Raw genomic sequence first — 24,281 nt, 5'->3', positions numbered from 1 at the left:
AATAGGTACCTTAATTAATTTTTTTAAATATCTTTAGTTTCAATAAATACAGCACAAAATCCGTAAAAAAAGTTTGGGAAAATAAGCAAAAAATCAAATTGAAAAAAAAATTGTTTAAGATTTTTAAAAACGAAAGTATTTATTACGAAGGAACGAAACTAACCCAAAAGAAAGGTATCAAAGAAATCTCTATGCATAAATTTGCCCTTTTGCTTAGAGAACGCCGAATTCTTGGAAAAAATTCAAAGTTATTCGAGATTCAAGGATTCAAATCCGGCAACCTTACTGACCAAGCAACGGGACCGCCTATTGCATTCCAGTGAACTTCGTAGTTATTATCGAGAAAGTCTCGTACATTCCTGCAAAGTGGGCGGGACAGCCGTCATGTATAAACCATAAATTTTGCCGAATATTTAAAGGCAAATCATCTAACAAATCATGTAAAACATTTTGCAGAAAATGTAAGTGATCAGCACCATTTAAACGAGCACGCACTTCCAGTAGATAATCGTCAACTACTCCTATCCAGATGTTTATGCTAAACCTATGCTGATGCTTAAATTCTTGAAGAACGTGGGGATTGTCACCAACGTACGAATAATAATGTGTATTATGTACATTAAAAATTCTATTTTTTATGAATGTAGCTTCTTAGAAAAACGAAATATACCTGAAAAAATCTTCAGGTTTATTTTTCTGATTTTGTAACCAAACCATCTAGGAATTCTTCACGAGCAGGAAAATCTCCTTGTAGCAGTGCTTTTTTCCTTGTGTCAGATATTTCCTACGGAAGATTTTGATACATGGCGGATAATCTGAAATTGCGGGATACATGGCAGATAGTCTTCGAACGCTAATTTCTCGATTTTGCTCAACTTCCATTAAGATAACATCTTCATGTGCTACTCATCATATCACTCTGTTTCATTATTTTTTGGGACCACTGAACCTGTTTCTCTTATTCGTTGATAAATATAAATGTAAACCAAAATGTAAATGTATAGCTGAAAAACAAATTTGGAGCTAATTTTAATGGGATATAATTTTAACCAGACGGAGCTCCAGCTCATTTTGGTCTAAATGTTCGTCGATGGAATCACAATGGATTGGAACAACTATTGTTAAACAAAATATGGCTCTGAGCTAAAGATATTTGGTTCGATAATATTTCTTTTGAATAAATTATTGTATCGTGCATGCCGTCAGAACGAACTGTGTCGATTCGATTAAAATATCGATTCGAATAAATTATCGCACCGCGCATACTGTCTGAACGGGCTGTTGTATATGTTGTGTTTAAGGATGCAGTTTTAATTATAGTTTTTAAAACGTCCCACAGATGCCCAGTTTTACGATAACGTAGGAAGAATTATTTTATCTTAAATCTTCTTCTTTTGGATGGAGTGTTGACGCGTGTTGACAGTTGACGCTGCAGTCCTCATATAAAAGAAGACTTTCTCTCGTCATTGCAAATGTTCATATATGGCACAGAAGTTCTTTTAAATGTGGAAATTCTGTAAACTCATCGATTTTAATCAAGAAATTATTATTTAAAAGGGAATAAGCCACAATTAAAGGTTAAAGTAAGTTTATTGACGTTTCAATTTCCACTTCGGAAATCAATAAAAATAAAAATGTCAAATTGAATCGTTAATAAACGTACTTTAACCTTTAATTGTGGCTTATTCCCATTTAAATAGTAATTACTTTAAAATGCCGCAAGAAAATAGCTTTAGAACAATTTTATTCAAGAGATTTAATAGTTTTTCTTCATCACTGCTAAAATTATGCTGTAAAATAATCTTGTAAAATACATTAAATGATTTTTTTTTAAATTGCGAAATCTTAAAACTTTTTTCACATAAGTTATTTCGACATCTTCCTTTACGGGTATTATTTTGTCACAGTATCGGTAAATATAAAGTAAAGGGAATTATAAAGGCATTTCTTTGTTTTACAGTTAGAAGGTCACGCAGTTGTCAGTGTCTAATCGTTTATAATTAAATAAGTAACAATGCTTATATAAATTTCTTCTCGTAACAAAAGCAACTATTGTTTGTAAATCCGATTTGGTGCGGTAAACTAATTGAATATTAATATCTAATTATAATAAATGTCAATTAATATGATCGTTTGACCAGCTTTTTTCTTGCAATATCATCCGTTAATATATGTTCTACAGCTGCAGAATATACAAGCTTTTTAGTCGATTTACATTGTCTTTACATTAAATAGAAATATGGATTGTATACGAAGGATGTACCAATAAATTAAATACTGTCTTTAATTTTCACTAAATTTATTTGCCACTTTGACATATGTGTCTTACATTTATCAGAATGATTAGTTTCTTATTTGAGCGATTCATTTTTCAGTCCCACGCTTCACTTTTAAGAGGTAACAACCTTAACTTAAATACCAGAGTACCTCAAGGCCTCCACAGCTTCTATCACCTCTTCGTTGGAAGAATATTTACGATCTTTTAAACTGTTTTTTAGTTTAAAAGATTCAGGAAAAACTTTTTTCCGGAGCTGACGGAGTCAGATGGTGAATAAGGGGTGTGTGAAAATACATGGCAACATGCGATTTATCTGCAATGACGCTGTCACACAGAATATACAATACCTTTGGACAACTTTCCGCATCTTATCTCATTAATTTTTTTCTAATAACAGTAGTGTCTCTAGTGCATAGTGTCTCTATTCCGTACCTATTCTATTCCGTTGATTACTGGTTTCTTTCTGGGTCGTAGAAATATAGCCAAGTTTCATCTATATTAATAAATTCATCTTAATAAGTTTGCCTTTTCAAACCAAAAACGGATGAAGCGCGATGATTCTACCCTTACATGCTTCTGGTCAACAATAAGGCATTTGGAATTCACTCTTCATAAATTTTTCTCATATCCAAATCAAAGTCAACTACACTTACGAGCAGAAAAATGGACTTAAAAGTAAAACAAGTTATATCTTTTGACTACGCTGTTAAGCAAGTGTCTATCCACATATATGTAAAATTAGAAGTACAATATTGTGAACAGAAGTATTATTGACACCAATATTTATTAAGTAAAGAACATAACAAAGATAATTTATTGTTGTATGTGAGAAAACATGTGATGAATGAAAGTTATTATGTAATGAATATAAAAGTAAATTAACATAAAAAAATCAAAATTAATACTGAACTTTTCCTCCTCTGCGTTATATTATACTTTCCATGCGATCTCTTAAGGTTTTATTAAGTTTTTGACTGTTTCCTGAGGAATCGATATCCTAAGGACCTTATTAAGTTTCTGACTGATTTCTGAGGAATTGCTTCCCACTCTTCAGCTTATGCAGTTTTTAGCTCCGCCACTATAGCTGGTGCTGGATTACGGACCCGAACCCTGCGTTTAAGCGCATCCCATAAGTGCTCGATGGGATTCATATCCGAACTCAATATAGGACAGTCCATTGTTGTTACATTGGTGTTGACCAGGTAATCTTTCGTAATCCACGCTGTGTGACATCGAGCGTTATCAATTAGCATGAAGCCGTCACCTATGTAGCCGGCGTAAGGAACAACATTGTCTTGAAGAATATCCGTAATATAACGATCCGCTGCCAAACCTCCTCCGCAACCACCACCGGGCACTAATACAAGCTCTGTTTTTCCTTCTAAAGATATACCACCTAAAAAAAATACTCGAACCAATTCCATAGCTCACTGTTTCGACATTGCAGCACTGGGCAAATCGTTCTCCGGGCCTCCGATAGACGCGTCGTCTTCTGACATTGCAGGCGTCGTTTCTGACGTGCGTTCAGTTTGGTCCCTGATACAGAAACTGGCCTTCCTCATTTGCCTTTGCTTAAGCAGATCTTCGTAAATTATGCTCTTGTGTACAGGAAGTTGATGTTTGCTCGGTACTCCAATTTTTTAATTTTCCCAATTTCGGTCGACATCCTTAATTGAAACTTTATTGCTCAACTCTGGTGTGACCTTTTTTACCGTGATGCTTTACACTAACATTTCTAATAAGTGATTCTTCGTAGCTATGATAACGCAATATTTTCCATGCAACCGCTGTAGGCTAACTAGATATCAGTATATCCTTAATTCCAATTCGTTTCATGATACGTTTGAGAGAACTCAGGGTCAAGGAACACAAAAATTAAAAAAATATATCTAAGGAAATCTAATTAATAATATCATATATTCATCATTTTGCCTTATTGCGTAAAACCGACGAGACGTCATCATCATTTTAGCTTTATAACCCTAGGTGGTTCCTAGCCTCCCCAAGAATTTCCTTCCAGTCTTCCCTATCCAGCGCCTTCTCCTCTATTCTGTCCTATTTTAATGTATTGGTATATCTTGTAAAGCTCTAAGTTATACCGTCTCCACACACCACCGTTATTCACCACTCCGTAAATTCTCCTCAGGGCCTTTCTTTCAAAACATCCTAAACTGTTTTAATTGCTTTTTATTGGGAATTGAGCCCAAAGTAGCACCCGTTGGCCATACATATTATTGGCATACTATTGTTCTATTAATACTATTGGCATTGTTGACAATTGCTCCCAAGTATAGAGACAAATTCGTTAACTGACTGGATGGCATCGTCTTCTATGAGTGGTCGGTAATTTATCGACGAGACATACTTTTAATTATTTCACTCCAGCAATACCAACTCCCTCGGCTTCTAAGCGTTGGATGTCCTTAATTTTTCTTAATAGGCAAACTGCCTTTTCAATCATGGGTACTTCTTAACAGTCGCACCAGCAGCGTAGCGTTTTTGAGTCGCTCAATTAGATGGTAATTTTTCAATTCATTTGTCTATGTGCTCCATATCAAGATACTCTATGTGAAATGTGACAACACTCTCTATGTGATATCTAGCATTGTCTTCCTGGGATAAGTTCGGCAACTGTGGTCTTAAAACCATAACTTGATGTTTAAAGGTGCGTATACATATGTACGTCCCGCGTTTTTAGCATGTTCGTTAAGGCGCGTACTGATTTGAGCACATTAACTCGCACGTGCTCTATGCGAGGACACACGTACGTGTCAGTGATTTTGATTTATCGCAGTTATTGTACGCGTATGAGTGCTCCGGTTATGCGTCGGTTTAGTTTTATGCAGTTAACAAGGAAACATGTCATAATACCAAGTGCAGCCTACGTAGTAATTCATAGTATACTTAACAGAAGTAATTCATAGAATACTTAAAAGCAGGATAAAACAATTTTTAATAAAAATCAATATGTACAGTGTACGTTCACAAATACCGTCCAAACTGGGGGCTAAATACCGTTAACTTTATGTGGGCATACGTACAGACCTTAGCATTTTTGCGCACATATCATTCGTGCGAATAAATTTGCTCAAGTCAGTGCATACCTTTATATTACTACGTGTTTTCAAGTCGCGCTCCACGATCCACCTTCTATCTGTTTTTCAACAAACGCTTTTATGGTTCGAATTACATATTTGGACGGGATAACGAAAGGTTTGTTGGTTTTTACGAGTCTGAGTATATAAATATTTAGTAGTAATGGAGTCGTCGGAAGAAAATTTAAAATTTATTGATGCTTACCGTGGGAAATCCCTATTGTGGAATCCTCAACATAAATACCATTAAGTCCATCACATGGTCGGAACCATTTCGTGTTTTAACCATGTTAGTGTGCCACCAACGACGTTGCTTCTTTTCTTTTTGTACAAACTTGCCATTGCCAAGAACCATTTATCATATAATTACTAAATGTTCGTAAATTTAGCAGAAAATGGTTGATTTCAATTAGTGCGGTCGTAAATATTATTAAATATATCTGACTTAGATATTGTTAAGACCTTGTACCTCAGGTAAACCATTGTTACCTGAAACCGTGCCTTTTATACTATTATCGGTTATGCTATTATACTATTCATCATCATCAGTGGCATTACAGCTCGTTATGAGCCAAAGCCTTATTCAGAACAATCTTCCATTCGCCCCTGTCTCTGGCAACTCTTCTCCATGCTTTAACTCCGATGGATTTTAGATCATCCTCTATGTTATCTTGATAACTAAGTTTTGGTCTTCCTCTGGCTCGTCTTCCCACTGGTCCTCTTCGGTCGAAAATTTTTCTGATCGTTGCATCTTCATCTCGCCTAATTACATGTCCTATCCATCGAAGGCGTGCTAATGTAATACATTTTACAACGTCAGGTTGATTATACTATTATCGAATACTAATTTAAGTCAACCATTTACTGCTAAACAAACTTTACCAAATTTTTTAATGGGTTTTTGTGGAGTCTGGTGTACGTCTTTTTTGTGTTTTTTCAATAAAATATTTTAACATAGAACTGACTTGAAGGAAAATTTCTGTATTTTTTTACCAAATGAGATCTCTCCTAATAGCGATACTGTTAAAAACTTACCGTATGTGAAACATTGTAAACTTTAAATTAGTTATGTATATCATTGTTATATTGTAGCATAGCTCTGAAAATGGCTTTGTAAGCCGAAAGCGCTCGGCTAGGAAATAATGTTTACTAAAACTAAGACCAGGAGCCATTAGGTCTCCTACCGTTGCCCACAATGTAGCATCGAAAGAATTTTTAAATTGTTTGTCCTTTGTCTAGTGTTAGTTTTTGTATAAATGTATTTAATGTTTATAACATTCTTAATGTGCTGGATAACCAACAATTTTTGACGAACGAAGTCTAAACCGTTATATAAAATTTTTCATCAACAATCAAATTCGTTTTTTCGAAGTTAACTACTTTTCTCTCACTTAAAAAAATGTTTCTTGGCTTATTTCAGGTGCCCCTGAAGATGCTCTGATAGCGAAAGTACTTGCGCAAGATTTAATAATTAATTGTGCTCGATATCTGCCTTTTTATTTGTAAAATTCGAATATGGTATTGCCTAGAAAAATTATTTTACAAATAGTATGTCAGCTTATATCGCGCATGCCTCGTATACAAACTGTGTTGGAAAACTCTTCTTGAAATTAGTGTTCGGTATTAACAAGATCCTCAAAGCATTGAAAACTCCTGTTTTAGGCGTAGGGCTAAAATAACCCGTATTAACCTGCGATCTTTTCCACGATATCCCGGTAGTGTTCCTCTAGTTGAACATTTGAAAGGATTCCAAATTAGTGGACCCAAGTTAAGTTAATTACTCAACATGTACTGGGAATATTTTAAAATATTGATTAACCCGATAACAGAAACTTTCGAGTGAAGCATGAATGTAGTATTAATTCTGATACAGTTCGGTTGAGGTAAATTAGTGATGAATTGACTTCGAAACATTGGAGAAGTTGGTCGTATGCCCTACCGCCTTAGTTATCGACATGCTCTTAGTGCTACAACAATTTTTATTCCAAAAGTAATATATACATTATTAAAATCCCTTTTAACATATATATATATATATATATATATATATATATATATATATATATATATATATATATATATATGTATATATATATATATATATATATATATATATATATATATATATATTCAAATCAGGGAAATAATTGGGTAAATATCAATGCGACGAAAAAACTCAAAATCTAAATATTTTGTCAAGCTTCGAAAAAGGTTATATAAGCTTTCCTCCAAAAATGTATCATTTCTTGCCTATTACATTAATGAATATTGATAAAAGATGATGATTTTGTGTCGATATTGAGAGTAAACGAAATCTAAGAACGATTACTTACTTTGTTTGGAACAGTATTATAAGTGTTTTTCTTGATTTGCAATGAAGTTTCTAACAAGGGATTATTACCACGATTATATGTGATGATCTTTTTAAAGGCCAAGTTCAAGTTGATTTCATGTAATCAAATGAACTATCATCCAATAAAGTCATATCAGATACGCAACATCAAAATACTTACTTACGTTGACGGACCTCGACCTGACTTCTATATCTCTACATTTTTTTCCTGTTGTTATTAATCTCTGTTAATCTCTCAGGATTTCTCGTGCTTCATATATTACTTGTGTATTGCATTTAGATTCACAGAAGCCAATTGGAAATAAAAAACCAAATGCATATCAAAAATAATTTATTGACATATGAAAAAAAAAACATACACGAATCAAAAATTTTTCGCTAAATAAAAAAATACGAAATAGATAAAAAATACAAAAAAAATGTATTCCTAATAATTATATGATCAGATCAAAAAAACTACTTAGAATAAACTATTAGTAATGGTTTCCTTGTTTTTTGTAAAAAAAATGTTTACTTTTACACCGAAAACTAACTTGGTAACAAAATCGAAGACTCCAGTAATTTAATATGAATAGTTCCTTTCAACATAAAACAAACTTCCCGATGAAAACAGTCAATATCTGGCCTTTGATTCTTCTTCTTTTGGTGCCTTTTCGCATTATGTGTCCGAGATATTCTAACTTTCTCCTTTTAATCATATACATCACTTCTCTTTCTTTCTCAATTCTTCGTATTACAGTCTAATTGGTTATCTTGTCCGTCCATGATATCCTTAGGATTCTTCTGTATCCCTTTCGAAGGCTTCAAGTTTTTTCTCCATCGCTTCAGTGATTGTCCAGAATTCAACTCCGTAGTATAATATCGTAGGAGCCTTACTTTTATCTCCAGATTCAGGTTGTGGCTTTTAAAGAGTTTGGCCATGTTGTTGAATGCACTCCTAGCCTTCTCTATTCTACATTTTACTTCTTGTGAGTGATCCCATTGTTCGTTTACTATTGTTCCAAGATAGGTAAACTGTTTTACTCGGTCCACTGGTGTATTCTTGATAAGCAGTTGGACGTCTCTAATTTTACTTTTGCTGATGACTATAAATTTAGTTTTTGATATGTTTACTTGTAGTTCAAATATTTCACTTACTTCATTTACTTTGTTTATTAGTTGCTGTAAACTGTTTAAACTGTCTGCAAAAATAACGGTGTCATCTGCATAGCGGATATTGTTTAGGCGTTCTCCAGTTCCAAAGGATTCCATGTTCGCAATTGTCCAAGGCTTCACTAAATATTTCCTCTGAATTGAATAATATGGTTGAATAATATAGGTGAAAGAGGCCTTGTCTAACGCCTCGCAGAATCTGGATCGCTTCCGTCGGTTCATCTAAAAGATTTGTTCTTATTGTGGCTGATTGGTTCCAGTATAAATTTTGTATTATACGCCGGTCTTTATCATCTATTTGGGCTTTTGTTAGAACATCCATCATTTTCGGTGTTGAACTGTGTCAAATGCTTTTTGGTAGTCCACAAAGCAGGTGTAGATATCGCAAGTCATATTTCTGCATCTTTAGAATAATACCTGTAGACTAAACAGTGCATCTCTCGTACCTACGCCTTTCATAAATCCAAACTGTGTGTCTTGTATTCTCTCTTCGCATAGCTTGTATATTCTGCGATGTATAATTTTAAGAAAAAGTTTTAGTATATGGCTCATTAGACTTATTAGCCTATATTCTAGGCATTTTTGGTCCCTGTTTCTTTGGTAACGTAAAAAATTCGGAAATAGGATAATCTTTTGGAATATTGTCTGTGTCATAGATATTATTGAAGGTTTTACGTAGTATTCTTAAAGATTCATCATCAAGAAGTTTAAGAAATTCAGACTGTACTCCGTCTGGTCCTGGAGCTCTCCCTTCTTTTAGTGATATTATGGCTGCTCTTATTTCTGCCACTAGTATAGGTGGTCATGTTTCCGTAGGTATTGGAGACTGGTTCTACCTCTCATCAAAAAATAAATTCGTATGTAATTTTTCCAGGTATTATCAATACTCTCTTTGTCCACGATTACCTTTCCGTTGTCATTAACAAGTTTACTTACTCTTCTGTTTTTACATTTGTCTGTAATTTCTGTTACCTTTTTATGCACGTTGAAGTCGTCGTATTTACTTTTGATAATCGGTTTCGGTAATTTCGATTTCTTTGCATTTTTTCTCCAGTTCTTTCTGTTTGGCTTCTCTGATCTTTCTCTGTATATCTCGTTGTAATGTTTTATACATAGAGTTATTGTTCTTGTTTTTCCTTCTTTCTTTCATCAGCTACATAATCTCTGTCGTTATCCATGTCTTATTCTTACCTTCTTCGTTCTTCATAAAATTGTCTTTAAGGTCGTCTGTCATTTTATTAAGGGATTCTATCTTCTCCTCCGTGTTTCCGTTGTATTATCGATTTCTTTGAATTTTCTATTTATTGTTTTGCTGACTATTTCTTTTACTTCACTACATTTAAGTTTTCTCATGTCACGTTTTTTTACAGTTTTTCCGCGTGTTTTCTTTAACTTGGCTCTGATAAAAAAAAACAATTTTTCTTCCAAACATATATTACATATATATATATATATATATATATATATATATATATATATATATATATAACATAAATATATCGGAATAAAAACCACAATCGTTTGTCTCCTTCGAATCCAATTCATTCTCGAGTCACGTCAAAAAAGGAAAACAAATAACTTACAGTGTATCTCGGGCTCAGCTATCTTCAATCTATCCCGGATTCCCGTAGAACAATCACTTTCACTCAAACTTTCTCTTTGTAATCAATTCAATTTACTTTTTTAAAAACTCACTGCTTCTAAACTTTGACACCAAGTTTGTCAAACATTCATTCTAAGATGATCTACTTTCTTGGTTTCCTTATTTTTATCTTTTGGCTTCTTTCCTCCCAAAATAATTCCTAGCCAATTCGCTTCTTCAATTTTCTATCCTACCTAGATTGAAAAAAATCATCACTTCGAAAATATATCTTCTTCTGTCTTCCACAAAATTTCCGTATAATTTATACAAGTTAGAAATTTATATAAATTTAAACAATTGTACCTTCTAAGAAATTATGGGTAAAATCATTTGTACCTGTTTATTTCACAATCGAGTTCTAAATTCCTAATCTGTTTGCAAACATAACTTCTATAACTTTTAAATCTGCACAGACAAAAATTTACTGGCCCGCACACTACAACATCATCCTTCTTTTTTTTCTCCGAGTGACTAATTATGCTGTAACCTACCTATCTTATACAGTAAATATTTAGGTTTTTGCTGCAAATGTCTAATGCATTCCACCATTCACAGCGTATTTGCATATTAGAATCATGACAATATAGTTAACAGTGACGGCCGTGTAACATACCGGGAGATAGAGGCATATTTGTGCATTTCGAAGACCTCGATCCAAAAGATCCCACCTGAAGAACTGGGTGTTACGAAGTTGGATTCCCGTTGGATCCCTCATTTGCTCGCAGAAGAGCAAAAAGCAGTTTGCGTCATTTGGTGGCGAAAAACATTGGAACGGTTCAACAAAGGAAGCTCAAAAAACGTTTATAGTATCGTTAATGACGATTATAGTAGGTGTTTCACGATGAGAAAAAACCAACAAAAGTTATCCGTTTTCGAAGTATAAAGAAAATGGTCGCAACTTTTGTGTCAAAATCTGGTCATGTGGCAACAATTGCTCTAGAAGATCGAAGAACGGTTACTTCTGATTGGTATATAACCGTTTGTTTGCCAGAAGTTATCGCGAAACTCAGACAAAGTAACACACAACGGTGAAATATCCTACATCAGGACAATGCAAGTGCTCACACTGCCCAAAAGACAATAGAGTTTTTGGAGCTTCAAAACAACGAGTTGTTAAACCATCCACCGTATAGCCCCTACCTAAGTCCCAACGACTTCTTTACGTTCTCAAAGATCAAGAATTCAATCCGTGGGCAGTGATTCCAGTCGCCAGAAGAAGCCATTTAAAACGGCGATTTAGCAGGTGAACTGAAGACTGGAATTGGAGAACTGTTTTGCCAATAATTGTTTTGAACGTTTGCAAAAGTGTATGGATCTTGGGGGAACATATTTTGAAAAGCAATAAAGTACTTTAAGTCTATATATTTTTTGTCTCTATGGCTATATACAAAACTAATAGACAACCCTCGTATGTCTGATTTGTCATTATGTGGATGATTTCCGAGAGTTGGAAATCTAAACGTCAAATTATACTTAATTGTGGTTTTTACGTCATACTCATCATAATTGTTAAGTTTAACTACTCATCTAAAATATATGACCCCTGAGAATAACGTCAATACATCGTCATCATTTGCTCATAAACTTGCTGAAACTACTGTTTATAATGGAGATGACCACCTCCAAGACATAATCGTAGTAAACATTGTTGTGAGGGACCAAGTGCACTAACTGGCTATTTGAATATTCTCTCCCAACTGCTTTTGTTGCTCCCGTTCATCTCAAGTATTCTCGCTGTACGACATAAGCGTTACGGTTATATTAACTTAAATAGTGCACGGGAAATACAACACTTCTCTTACTCCCTTATTAGTAATAAATGTAAAGTGTCTACCTGATACCTTTAGTTGCAGGGATGCTAATATTCTCTATGTTAGCGCATATTCTAAACGGTATTGATGACATTGTTTCGATAATGAAGACTTCTCGGTATTCAACGCGTTGCACACTAGAGAATATAACAGTTTCTGGTTTTAGCTTACAAAATTCTGCAACACAGTTGTTAAGAACAAAGAAATCGTAATGAGATACTTAAAAATGGAGGTATAATATTTTAAAAAACATCATTATTATTTTTAACTGTATTATATAGTTGTGTAGCGAATACAATGCTAGAGTTGTACTTCTTTGGTGCACTAGTTATTTCCAATTTTATTGGTTTTTATATCATAATGATCCCAACTTAACAATTTTTTGAGTATGTAACTTGGAAGTATGGAGTATGCGTTTGGAACCTTCTGAAACTATTTATCGAGACTTGGTGTACTAGGTATAACAGATGTGTTGTTCTCAGTATTCAACATTCTGTAGATTTATAGCGGGAGGTCCCTATATTTGCTTTTCAGTTCTATTTCTTCTTGAAGTTTTAAGTTATTACCAGGTTTTGTTTTTCGTACCAATTACTACGATGGCGAGTCTATTGAAATTCATTTGTGGATGTCTGTTTCGATCATGTAATAACATCGTTCAAGATTTTTTTTTATATGTAATAATCATTATTGTCGTATTTGTCACTTTCTTTCTAAATAAATGACTTCCAAATCTTCTAGTTATTGATACTTTATTATGTTCCGAGTGGAGAATATTTTACACTTTGCGTATCTGGTACATAAAGGTGGGTATTATAATTAGAAATCCATTTCTCCCTTTAATTCTGAGCTATGTATCTACATAGAAGTAATACATGTTACAACTCGTTGCTGTATTAAAAATATTAACATGTTATGCAGAGAACTCATCATTATTCTCTTTGTCGTTACATCTATGTGAATCGGCTTCCCTAATTGCATTTCTACATGTTTTTCCATTTTTATTGTGTTTCGCTTTTAACTTCAATTTTAAGTGTACGCAACTTATTTAATTGATTTCTTTATTTTGTACGAATGTGTTAGTATAATCATTATAATCTAGTGCTACTTGCAGTTCAAGCATATCATCTCCAAATCCTCCTTCAGATTGACCAACATGTGCATTGAAATCACGTCCTATATTACTCTCTCCTGTGCTGAAATATATCAGAAGTATGTCTCCTAATATATCGTAGAACTTAGAATGAAATGAGATAAAAAATATGAAAGATACCTTAAAATTTTGATATCAAGCACCCCAAATACCTACGGTATCAACAGGATTGAGCTCTGGGAGGACTTATTAGGGAGGACAAAATTAACTGAGTACCCAGTGTACCCGACCATACATATAATATGTTGTGATCTTTGAGTATGGTTTTCACGTATCCAGTTTAGATTTACCTCACTCCAATTCCTTAAATTTACATTCTAACACCATCCATCCATCCAATGGCACTACAGCCCAAATCAGGCCTTGGCCTCCTTCAACAGGCTTCTCCAATCATCTCGATTTACCGCTGTTCTTTTCCATGAACGCGTTCCCAGGCAGTTCCTGGCATCCTCATCGACTTCGTCTTCCCATCTCTTTTTAGGTCTTCCAACAGGTCTATTTCCCTGCATTATTGCATTTAATAATTTTCTGGGGATTCTATTCTCATGCATGCGGACCACGTGCCCTGTCCACCGTAATCTCTGCAGTTTAGTGTGTTGTGCTAGAGTTGGTTCGCTATATTGCTCGTATATTTCTCTATTATACCTAAATCGCCGGTTGTTGTTTTCACTTATTGGGCCCAGGATCCTACGTAATATTTTTCTTTCAAACACATCTAATGCATTGGCAGATTTCTGTGTCACCACCCATGTTTCACAACCATAACTTACTATGGGCCCGATTATTGTTTTATAGACCCGGAGTTTTGTTTTCCGGTGTACGTCTCGCGATTTGAATATGTGGCCCATCGCGAAATAGGCTTTATTTGCCAGCATAAGCCTTCTATTTATTTCCGGTTCTTCTTCATTGCTTGCGACCAGATCCATTCCTAGGTATGTGAATCTATTTACATGTTCTATATCGTCAATAAAGTGTTGTTGCACCGGTCTATTTGATCTGGTTTGTATGAGTAGTTTTGTTTTATTTGTATTTATTGCTAGCCCTACTGCTTCTGCACTCTGTTTCAACTCAACGTAGGTTTCTTCCGCTGCATTCACTGTTCTGCTCATTATGTTTATATCATCTGCGTATGCTGCTAGTTGGGTAGACTTGTTTGTAAGTATGTTATTTCCGCTCACCGTCAACCGCCTAATTGCATATTCAAGAACACAGTGTAAATATTGCTTCGTCGGAAAAACATAACCAGTTAACGAAATCTCTCGTCAGTTACACTTTTATTCATCATTACTGCACTAAACTGTAATCTACGGTCGTAATAATCTGTATCCGCAACAAACTGGATTTTGTAGGGTTTTAATTAATTAGTATTTAATACATTCAAGACTGTAGACTGGCCTACATAATGCATTTGTGCAGCTCTGCGTGAAGATGTACGTAGATCATCAACGAAACTCTGCATTAGATCTAAAGTTTTATTGTAATTAATAACAGTTTTTGGTCTACCTGCTGTAATGCTATCTTTTACTCGTCCAGTTTCCTCAAAGAGCTTTACAATTTTGTATACCGTCGCCTTATGATTAGGTGGGATAGATCGTTGAAAAAATTTTTCTACTTCACTATAAGATCTTTTTATATCGTCGTAGCCCCTCATCTTTAAAATAGTAGTTCGCTATTTTTCATTAAAAACTATCTTTATTATAAAACTTTTAAAAACACATAAAACAATTGTTAGCTTTAGTTATTAATACAATTTATTTTACAAAACTTTTTAATAAACGTCAAGGTATTGTTAGTATTATGAATTAATATCAAAATCACAGCATTCTATATTTCTTGAATTAGTTCAAAACTATTTAGCACTAAAAGGTTTTATTGATTTTAGACCTTCGTGACCCGATAAAATACCAAGTGTTACATATGTTTGAACTCGTATTGAAGTGACGATTTCCATAATAGTACAATATACAGAGGGTTGTATTTAAAAAACCAAAGTGACTAATGATATCAGATAAATGGTAAATCTGGCAACATTGCAAACATCAAATTTGAAATCTCCATATAGCATAATAGGCATTTTTGGTCCACTCTGTTTATATAATATTGTGTTGTTTCAGGATCAAAACTGAATGTAGTTATCTGACCTTATTTTTGACATATCATTTCCTACCTCGCTTGTAATGTGGCATATGTACTTGTTTTCTTTTGTACCAAATATCAACTTTACATTTGGTAAATTAATCATGAAAAAAAAATGTTACTATTCAGATTTTCGTTCGAAATAAACAGTAAACACAGTTAAAAAAGATTGTTGGTGGTCTTCTAATGCATGTAAAAATTTGTTATGGTGGTCTAATTTCATCACATTTACATTTTAAACTGGGGCAATGTATTTATCTTATTTTTATGCAAATAAAATACTGTTTGATAGATTATGTAAATCTAGGCATTATATTTTTATATATTCATTCCGATGTACATCCTGGTTCACGTTACAATCAATCTAAGGGGACACCAACAACACCATTCATCTGTGCAATTTTTGGCGGCTGATTTGCTTTCATTTGGGCTTTATTATAAACATATTTTTAATATAATTACAGTTTTTTTTTTTTGTTTTATTTACAGAACCTGGAACCGCCCCTAGAAATGTACAAGTACGACCTCTGAGTTCAAGTACTATGGTTATACAGTGGGATGAGCCTGAGACGCCTAATGGGCAAGTTACGGTGAGTAGTGGTGATAACAAAAACCTAACACTGTAATAATTTAGTTATTACAGAATAGTTAGTTGTAACAGAAAAAATTCGAAGGATATTCAGAAAGTAACTATACGGGAAATATGTAAAACACGTTTTTAAAAGTTGTCATCCGTAAAAGTTAAAAAAAAAAGCATGCAGCGACGCCATGAGTGAGCTCGAATAATTATAGCATCATCCATGTTTTTGAACCGAAAATGGATTTGTTGTTTAATTGCATCAAATGCTTCAAAAGGTTTATTGATATTAACTTTCTTTTTCTTCTTCTTTCTTTAATTAGGTAATTCTGCATGTTTCTGTTTTTTTTTTATTTTGCCTTCATGTTATATTATGACTCCATCTTGTTCGTGGTCGGCCCACACTTCTTCTACCCGACAGCGATTTGTCTCTTGTTATCTTGATTATTCTATCGTCTCTGATTCTTTTTATACCTTCTTATTTTTATGTAGACATAACTCTGTCTGTTTTTCAATGTGCTTACAATAAGTTGTTGTTCCATCGTTTTCGTGGTCTTCCTACTGTTCGTCTTCCTATTGGGGAACCGTCTCTTGCCGTCTTCACTACTCTATTTGTTGTCATTCGGCTTATATGATCGTTCCATTCTACTCTTCTATTTTTTACCCAGTTCTTGATAATCTCCACTTTGCATCTACGTCGTATATCTGTACTTATAGCTGTCCCATAGTGTTTTACCATAATTTTTTCTAAGTGTTTTCATCTCCGCTATTTCTAACATCCTTTTTTGTCCTCTCTGTGTCAGGTCGTGTTTCTGCCGCGTATGTCATTATTGGTCTGATGACATCTTTACTGACTTTACTGTTTTGTAAGTTCTGCCTTTCATTTATTTCCCGATATTTTTATTTCTCCATATTGTTTCATTCAATCAAACTGCGGCTCTGTTTGCTCTATTCACTTGATCTTCCATTTCTGTTTCGAGCTTTCTGTAGCAAGATCATGTTTCCATCTTAGTAAATTTGCTGTTATAACTATGCGTTTTGTGCTTTTTTGGGGAAATTAACATATTAAATTTTCTGGAGGTTATATTAACTTGGTGCAGCATACGTTGTAAATCATTTTCACTTTGAGAGATTAGTATTGCGTCGTCTACATAGCAGAATATTTTAAGTTGTTTTTCTCCCATTTGGTATCCTTTTTTAGTGCTTACTTTTTTTATTATTTCATCCATAATCAGGTTGAACAATGGAGGACTCAATGAATCTCCCTGTCTTATCTCATTGCCAGCTTCAATACGGTCAGTTAATTCTTCTTCTATTGTTATCGTGTTGTTTTGGTAGATATGGTCGATTGTGTTTGATTATTCCTAAAGATATCTCTCTTGCGTACAAAAGTCCTTTTTGGAAAAAAAGGATAACATCCTTTAATTTTACCCGGTCAACTGCCATCTTGTCTGATGACAATTGTTTTTGTGTTCTGGGCTGAAATGACCGTGCTTCTTCGTTCTTGTTATTATATTGAATCAATGCGCCAATCTTTGTAAGTCCATTTCTAGAATTAATTAATTTTCTATTGGTTAATATAGCGACTCCTTCCTTAGTTCTTATTTTGATACGCCGCTGTATACTATCAGGTAATTGTCAAATTGTCTAATATGGTTTGGCCTTTTCTCTTTTTTTTTGTTTCTTTGATAGCACGTATGTCTATCCGTGCGTCAATAAGTTCCAGTTGACTTGTATTCCGGGATATGATGTTCCAAGTTATTATCCTTATAATATTCTTTGTTTCCATTGATGCTTTGTCCGGTTATTTGCATTAGTTCTTATTTTGATACGCCGCTGTATACTATCAGATAATTGTCAAATTGTCTAATATGGTTTGGCCTTTTCTCTTTTTTTTTTTTGTTTCTTTGATAGCACGTATGTCTATCCGTGCGTCAATAAGTTCCTGTTGACTTGTATTCCGGGATTTGATGTTCCAAGTTATTATCCTTAATATAATATTCTTTGTTTCCATTGATGCTTTGTCCGCTTATTTGCATTGGTGTTCTTTAGTAGATCCGCCCTATTTATCCGATGCACATCATCGGTTCTATGAGCACTGCTGTATTTATAGTCCTCAGATAGGATGCTAGTCTGACGATTCCCTCTTTCTTTATCCGGTCTTGGGACCGGCAGTGACAGCTGATAAACTCCTCACCAACCGCCCCAAGCGTAGCTAATATTAACTTTAATTATGGTAAAACATATTTTGAGATATATACTGTAAATATCAATAAAATAAATTAATTTTCGGTATTTGGTAAGTATTATATTCTTACTTTTTGGACGTCCATAGCAGATTAACTTATAGGTCAATAAATGAACGTGAAATACGGCGATACTGTGTAATTTTCCGTGTCACCACCGAATTGCATGAACATTTGGATCTAGGTTCTACTTACCCTACATTTCACTTTTGGACTTGTGCCATTGGTTGTTTTTATTTTTTAGAGGTCAAAACTACCCCTTTTAGAAAAAAATCGTATAATTGTACATTAAAGAAGGTAATTGATTTAAATTATCTTTGAATAAAGAGAATGAATGTCAATTAACGGGTAAACAACATAATGTAAGATTTTATCACAGTTTAACCCCTAAATCTCACACCCTAGAATAGTTATAATTAAAACAATGTCACTGAATACCTTGTCTCCACTTATTTGCATGGAAAATTTGGATTTAGGTTAGATTTACCCTCCACTTCAAAATTAGACTTGTGTCGTTGGTTGTTCTTTATTTTTTATAGGTTAAAACAACCCCTATTAGAAAAAAATCATATAATTGTAAATTTAAGCAATTTGGAATTATTTAATTATACACTGATATTAAATTTAGAGTTCTTCACTGTTTTAATTGTTTACCACAGAATTTCTACCCTTATAAAAATCACCACTTTTCAAGAAATTTTTTAAATCAAAATGTTATTAATTTGTTTTATTTCAACTTAAAAAACAACCCTTCTTAGTTTGTAAGGATGGGTGAAAGTATCTGTGTGCCTTAGTGGTACATTATTTCTATCTTCAATGCTCCACTATATGCGTTCTGATATCTCCTAAAATAGTCCAGTCGTAAGAAATTTGACCCCTAAAAATCATACGAACAAGCTGAATTTTGCCGAAGATATCAATTTTGAGACCTCAAAAAAGATGTAAAAAAGTTACCACTTTTTCCCCTGGGCTTCCACCTAAAACCCCCCCATAGGTGGGTAAAAACGCAAAAAAATCGATTTACAAAGAATCTGTAAAATGTTTCCAATAAAAACTGTAGCTGTAAATAATTTTAAATAAAAATGATAATTAGTACTTGTTATGTAGAATGAACTGTTCTCTCAGAAACAACGCTTGAAGCAAGCGTCGATTTTGAATGTCAGTTTCGCGTGCGAAATCAATGTTAAACAAAATGTGTAATAATTTGACGGTAAAAATTCGATATCTTTTGATCAGAATGTCTTATCGACAAAAATCAAAATGCGTTTTCAATGTGAAGAGTGCAGCTTTTGTACGCAGTTTTTGTATTTTGCCGCAAATGAAGTCAGTTTTATAAAGGTGTTAAATAGATAAACGTTGCGCGATTTTTGCCATTTTTACGATTCTAATGAGATCAATAAAATGAAGGTCAATGAAAGGTATAAATTGTATTGACCCCATCATCATCATCATCATCATCATTGGTGCTACAGCCCTATAAAAGAGCCTCGACCTTCCCAAGTCTATTACGCCAGTCACTTGTATTCATTGCCAACTGTTGCCAGTTTGCTGCGCCTATTTGTCTACCATCCTCATCTACACCATCCCTCCATCTGAGTTTTGGTCTACCCCTATTTCTACTTCCCACAGGTTGTGACATAAGGATTCTTCTAGGAGGGTTGCTCTGCTGTGATCTTGCCAGATGTCCTGCCCATCTTAGTCTTCCTATTTTTATAAAGGATACTACGTCTTTACCACCAAATATATGTTTATATCTGTGATATATCTCGTAGTTGTACCTCCTTCTCCAAACACCATTTTCACAGATGCCACCAAATATTCTTCTCAGGATCCTTCGTTCAAATATAAGCAGGAGATTTTCATCTGCCTTGGAAATGGTCCATGTCTCCGACCCATATGTCAACACTGGTTGTATAAGGGTTTTGTATATGGTTATTTTTGTTTTTTGGCTTAAGTTTCTGCTTCTCATATGTCTACTCAGTCCAAAATAGCATTTGTTTGCTAGGATTATTCTTCGCTTGATTTCTTCCGTCTTGACGTTCTCCTTGGTGATCAGGGAGCATAAGTATGTGAATTTGTCCACCACTTCAAAGGTAGAATTATCAACCGTGAATTGGTGGCCGATGTTTCTGGCTCTATTGTTGGGTGTTGATGCCATTATCTTAGTTTGATTACAAGACTACTTAGTATTGACCGCATGAGAATTTAAAAAAATGGCAAAAATCGCACCATCTTTATTTTTTTAACACGTTTGTAAAAACTAAGTTGATTTACTGCAAAATTCAAAAACTTCATACAAAAGATGCACTCTTTACCTTTAAAACACATTTTGATTTTTGTGGATAGGACACTCGTATCAAAAGATATCGAATTTTTGCTGTCGAGCTAATACAAATTGTATTGAACATTGATTTCGCGCGTAACTGACATTCAAAATGCGCTGATCGCTTTAAGCGTTGTTTCTAAGAGAATGGTTCATTCTACGCAAAAAATGCTAGTAAATATTTTTGATGAAAATTAGCTTAGCTATATTTTTTATTAAATCATTTTTTTTTTCTATAACATACAGATTCTTGGTAAATCGATTTTTTTCCGTTTTCCCCCTTTACGAGGGGCTTTTAGGGAAAAAGGGTTGCATCTTTTTAGGCGTCCTAAAATTGACATTCTCAGCAAAATTTAGCTTATTCGTATGATTTTTAGAGGTTCAGTGGCTTTTTTGTCTCTGAAGACTGGATCATTTAAATTAATTTTTTTTAAACCCTTCTTTTTGAAAGGGTTGTAGTTGAACTAGTTACTAATTAGTTACTAATCACGATTGTATTCAAACTTTGAACAGCCATATTTTAACCAATTTTTGTCTTGAAAAAAAAAACAAAATCGAGATTTTTTGTATCACTAATAATTTAGTGTTAGTTATTTTTTTTTTAAAGGCCATTGTTTTTAAAATTTCAAAAAAAAAATTTTAATTTAAAACCAATTTTTTTCAAAAATAAGTACTTTGAACCTGTCAAACTTACAGATCGTATAAACAATACATAAGTAAAGTAAATTGTAAAGTGGTAACGATTAATCTCGTTAGTGGAAAAAAAACTCTATAGAACAAAAGTTGCTTAGAATTAGTCAATTTATCCATTTCCTGGCGTATTTTGAACGTGTGTTTTTCACCCCCGAGAAAGGGTGACTTTCACACCCCAAGTAAAAGCAAGCCTGGGCTTAAGTCCAAAGGTGAAATAGCGGGTAAGAAGAACATGAATCCAAATTTTCAAGCAAATCCGTCGTGACGAGGAAAATTACACCCCCAACCGGTCATTTATTGGCGTATTAGATAAGTTTATTCATTTACTTTTGTAATCTTATATCAATCTAATAAAAAAATGTATGTAGGGCTACAAAGTATATTACACAACAAATGCTCAGCAACCCATGGCTCAGTGGGAGTCCCAAGTAGTGGACAATAACCAGTTGACTACTATCAGTGAGTTAACTCCTCATACTATCTATACAATACGTGTCCAGGCCTATACCTCGGTTGGTCCCGGACCTTTGAGCGCACCAGTTCACGTCAAGACTCAGCAAGGTTTGTACGAAACAATAAATTTAGTTCATAAGTAAAATGACTCCTAAATGTTAATTTTATACATTAATGTTACCTAAATTAAAATAAAAAGTGGATTTTTTTTCTTTTGGTAAGATCGTAAAAATGTACAAAATCAAGATCAAGGAAAAAAGAATAGGATTGAGTTCACTAGACTACGTTATAGAAAATAAAAATCACGTGATAAATATAACACATTTCTGAACATAAAAACGGATCCAAAGTAAAAAACGAATACCATACAGCGAGAGAAAACAAACACAGAATCTAGAACAGCAAATGGAAGCGAAATATGGCCACTGAAGGAGAAAGCCATAAAGACTTTGCAAGCAACAGAAATGGTCTATTGAAGGAGAGCGGCCGGTAAATCTAGATTAGACATGAGTAAGAAATGAGAGAATTCAAGAAATCGTGGGCGTTAAACATAGAATAACAGAGGACATCAGAATGAACCAACTAAGATGGGACCGGCACGTACAAAGAATGGATGGCACCAGAATTACAAAAAAAGTAATAAACAGGAGTCGACAAGATATAAAAGATATAAAAGCAAGAGGAAATCAGAAAACAGGGAAGAACGTTATAAGCTGATTGTATATATATATATATATATATATATATATATATATATATATATATATATGTGTGTGTGTGTGTGTGTGGGTGTTTGTGTCTGTTTAGGGTTAAATTATAGGTGTCTTCTAAAGACTTCTTCTATGCGATATGTGCTTAAGGAACAAGTATTGAAGAAGTAGAAGGGAAACTCGAAATTGCTTTAAACACAATAGCTGCGTACTACCTGCAGAATTCCTTGAGACCCAATATTTCTGAAGCCCAAGTTTATGCTTTCTACATTCGCGCAAATGGAGCTAAGTGAAAACTCCAAATTGCGTGTAATGGCGTTACATTAGAACACACAGACCAACATCTTCTAGTGACTCTGAGCCGGTGCTCCACTTACAGACAACACTGCATAAAACGAGAGTGATAGTAACAACTAGGAACAACATACTAGGAAGCTAACGGAAATTAATGGGGTGCATGTCACAGGCTCTGCGTTTTTTAATTGTTGAAAATGCGTGTTCCGTTTGGAGCAGATCTGCTCATACCAACTAAGTGGATACTGCGCTTAATGGGACATGCGGCATAGTAACGGGATGCAAGGACGCCACTCTTAAATATATATAAAGCAGCGGGTTTTACAGATCCTCAACACGCAGAAATGTAACAGAGCCCAGAGAGAAAATTAGACAAGCACACATTACAAAATTAGAGCGGCATGCCTTATAAGAGCTCGAACACTACGAAAGCTACTGAAATTTAGGAAAAGCTTGATTATAACAGTGCAGGATAAACCTCTCGAATATTTTCATCTTTTCCAGATGCAGTGGACCGGCAATCTCTAGAGTTTAAAACGTGAAAAACTATGAAGAAGGTAAGAACGGGGCAGCTCCAATAAAATCAAACATGGCAAAATGGGAGAAAATAAACCAAGATAATGTAAGCTGTGACTGTGGGTAAATATAAAATATGGAACATCTTACATGCAGAAACTGTACCCGTCACTTTACCCTCGAAGATTTCTGGCACGCCAACAAAGATGGAATCGACTTGGCGCGATGTTGGGCCGAAATTATATGAATGAAATGTCGGGACACGATAAAGTAAAGTGTTCGGATCAAATTGCTAATTCGTACAACAAATTGACGTATATTAATATAAATAATGCGTCATTTGTTTATGTGGTTCATTAAACTATAACATATGTGATAATATTTGTTATGTAATCAAAAGTAACTAGATTTTTTTGATTTGGTATTTGTATATTCCTGTGATTCAAATAGACCATTACTTTATTTGCCTAGTGGCACTTCTCCTACTAGAATTGCCGCTTTATATTAATCTTTTTATGCAACAATGTAGGTGTTCCAAGCCAACCAAGCAACCTCCGTACCTCGGACATCGGTGAAACATCTGTCGTTCTTCAATGGACTAAACCCAGTCATTCCGGAGAAAACATAGTTAGCTATGAGCTGTATTGGAACGACACATACGCCAAGGAAAAGCACCACCGGCGTATACCGATCTCGGAATCTTACACGCTATCAGGTCTATATCCGAACACACTGTATTACGTGTGGTTGGCAGCTCGGTCCCAAAGAGGAGAGGGGGCGACCACCCCTCCTATACCCGTGAGAACGAAACAATATGGTAAGACCTTAGGAAGTGACAATAACTCGCATATA

The 24,281-nt window shown here is 34.3% G+C and overlaps 1 protein-coding gene across 6 annotated transcripts in view; it reads left to right on the top strand.

Annotated features, from left to right (window-relative positions):
- Positions 1-24,281, top strand: part of Lar (tyrosine-protein phosphatase Lar) — a 1,676,858-nt gene that overhangs the window by 1,545,983 nt on the left and 106,594 nt on the right. For all 6 annotated transcript variants that reach the window (XM_072529515.1, XM_072529513.1, XM_072529514.1 and 3 more), the window contains 3 exons: positions 16,107-16,207; positions 21,825-22,017; positions 23,959-24,246. In XM_072529515.1, coding sequence (XP_072385616.1) covers positions 16,107-16,207; positions 21,825-22,017; positions 23,959-24,246 — 582 coding nt within the window. The remainder of the gene's footprint in view (positions 1-16,106; positions 16,208-21,824; positions 22,018-23,958; positions 24,247-24,281) is intronic.

Source organism: Diabrotica undecimpunctata, chromosome 4 (assembly GCF_040954645.1).
Source record: "Diabrotica undecimpunctata isolate CICGRU chromosome 4, icDiaUnde3, whole genome shotgun sequence".
Taxonomy (NCBI): domain Eukaryota; kingdom Metazoa; phylum Arthropoda; class Insecta; order Coleoptera; family Chrysomelidae; genus Diabrotica; species Diabrotica undecimpunctata.
Note: the sequence above shows the minus strand (reverse complement) of the source record. Positions and strands in the feature narration are given on the sequence as shown.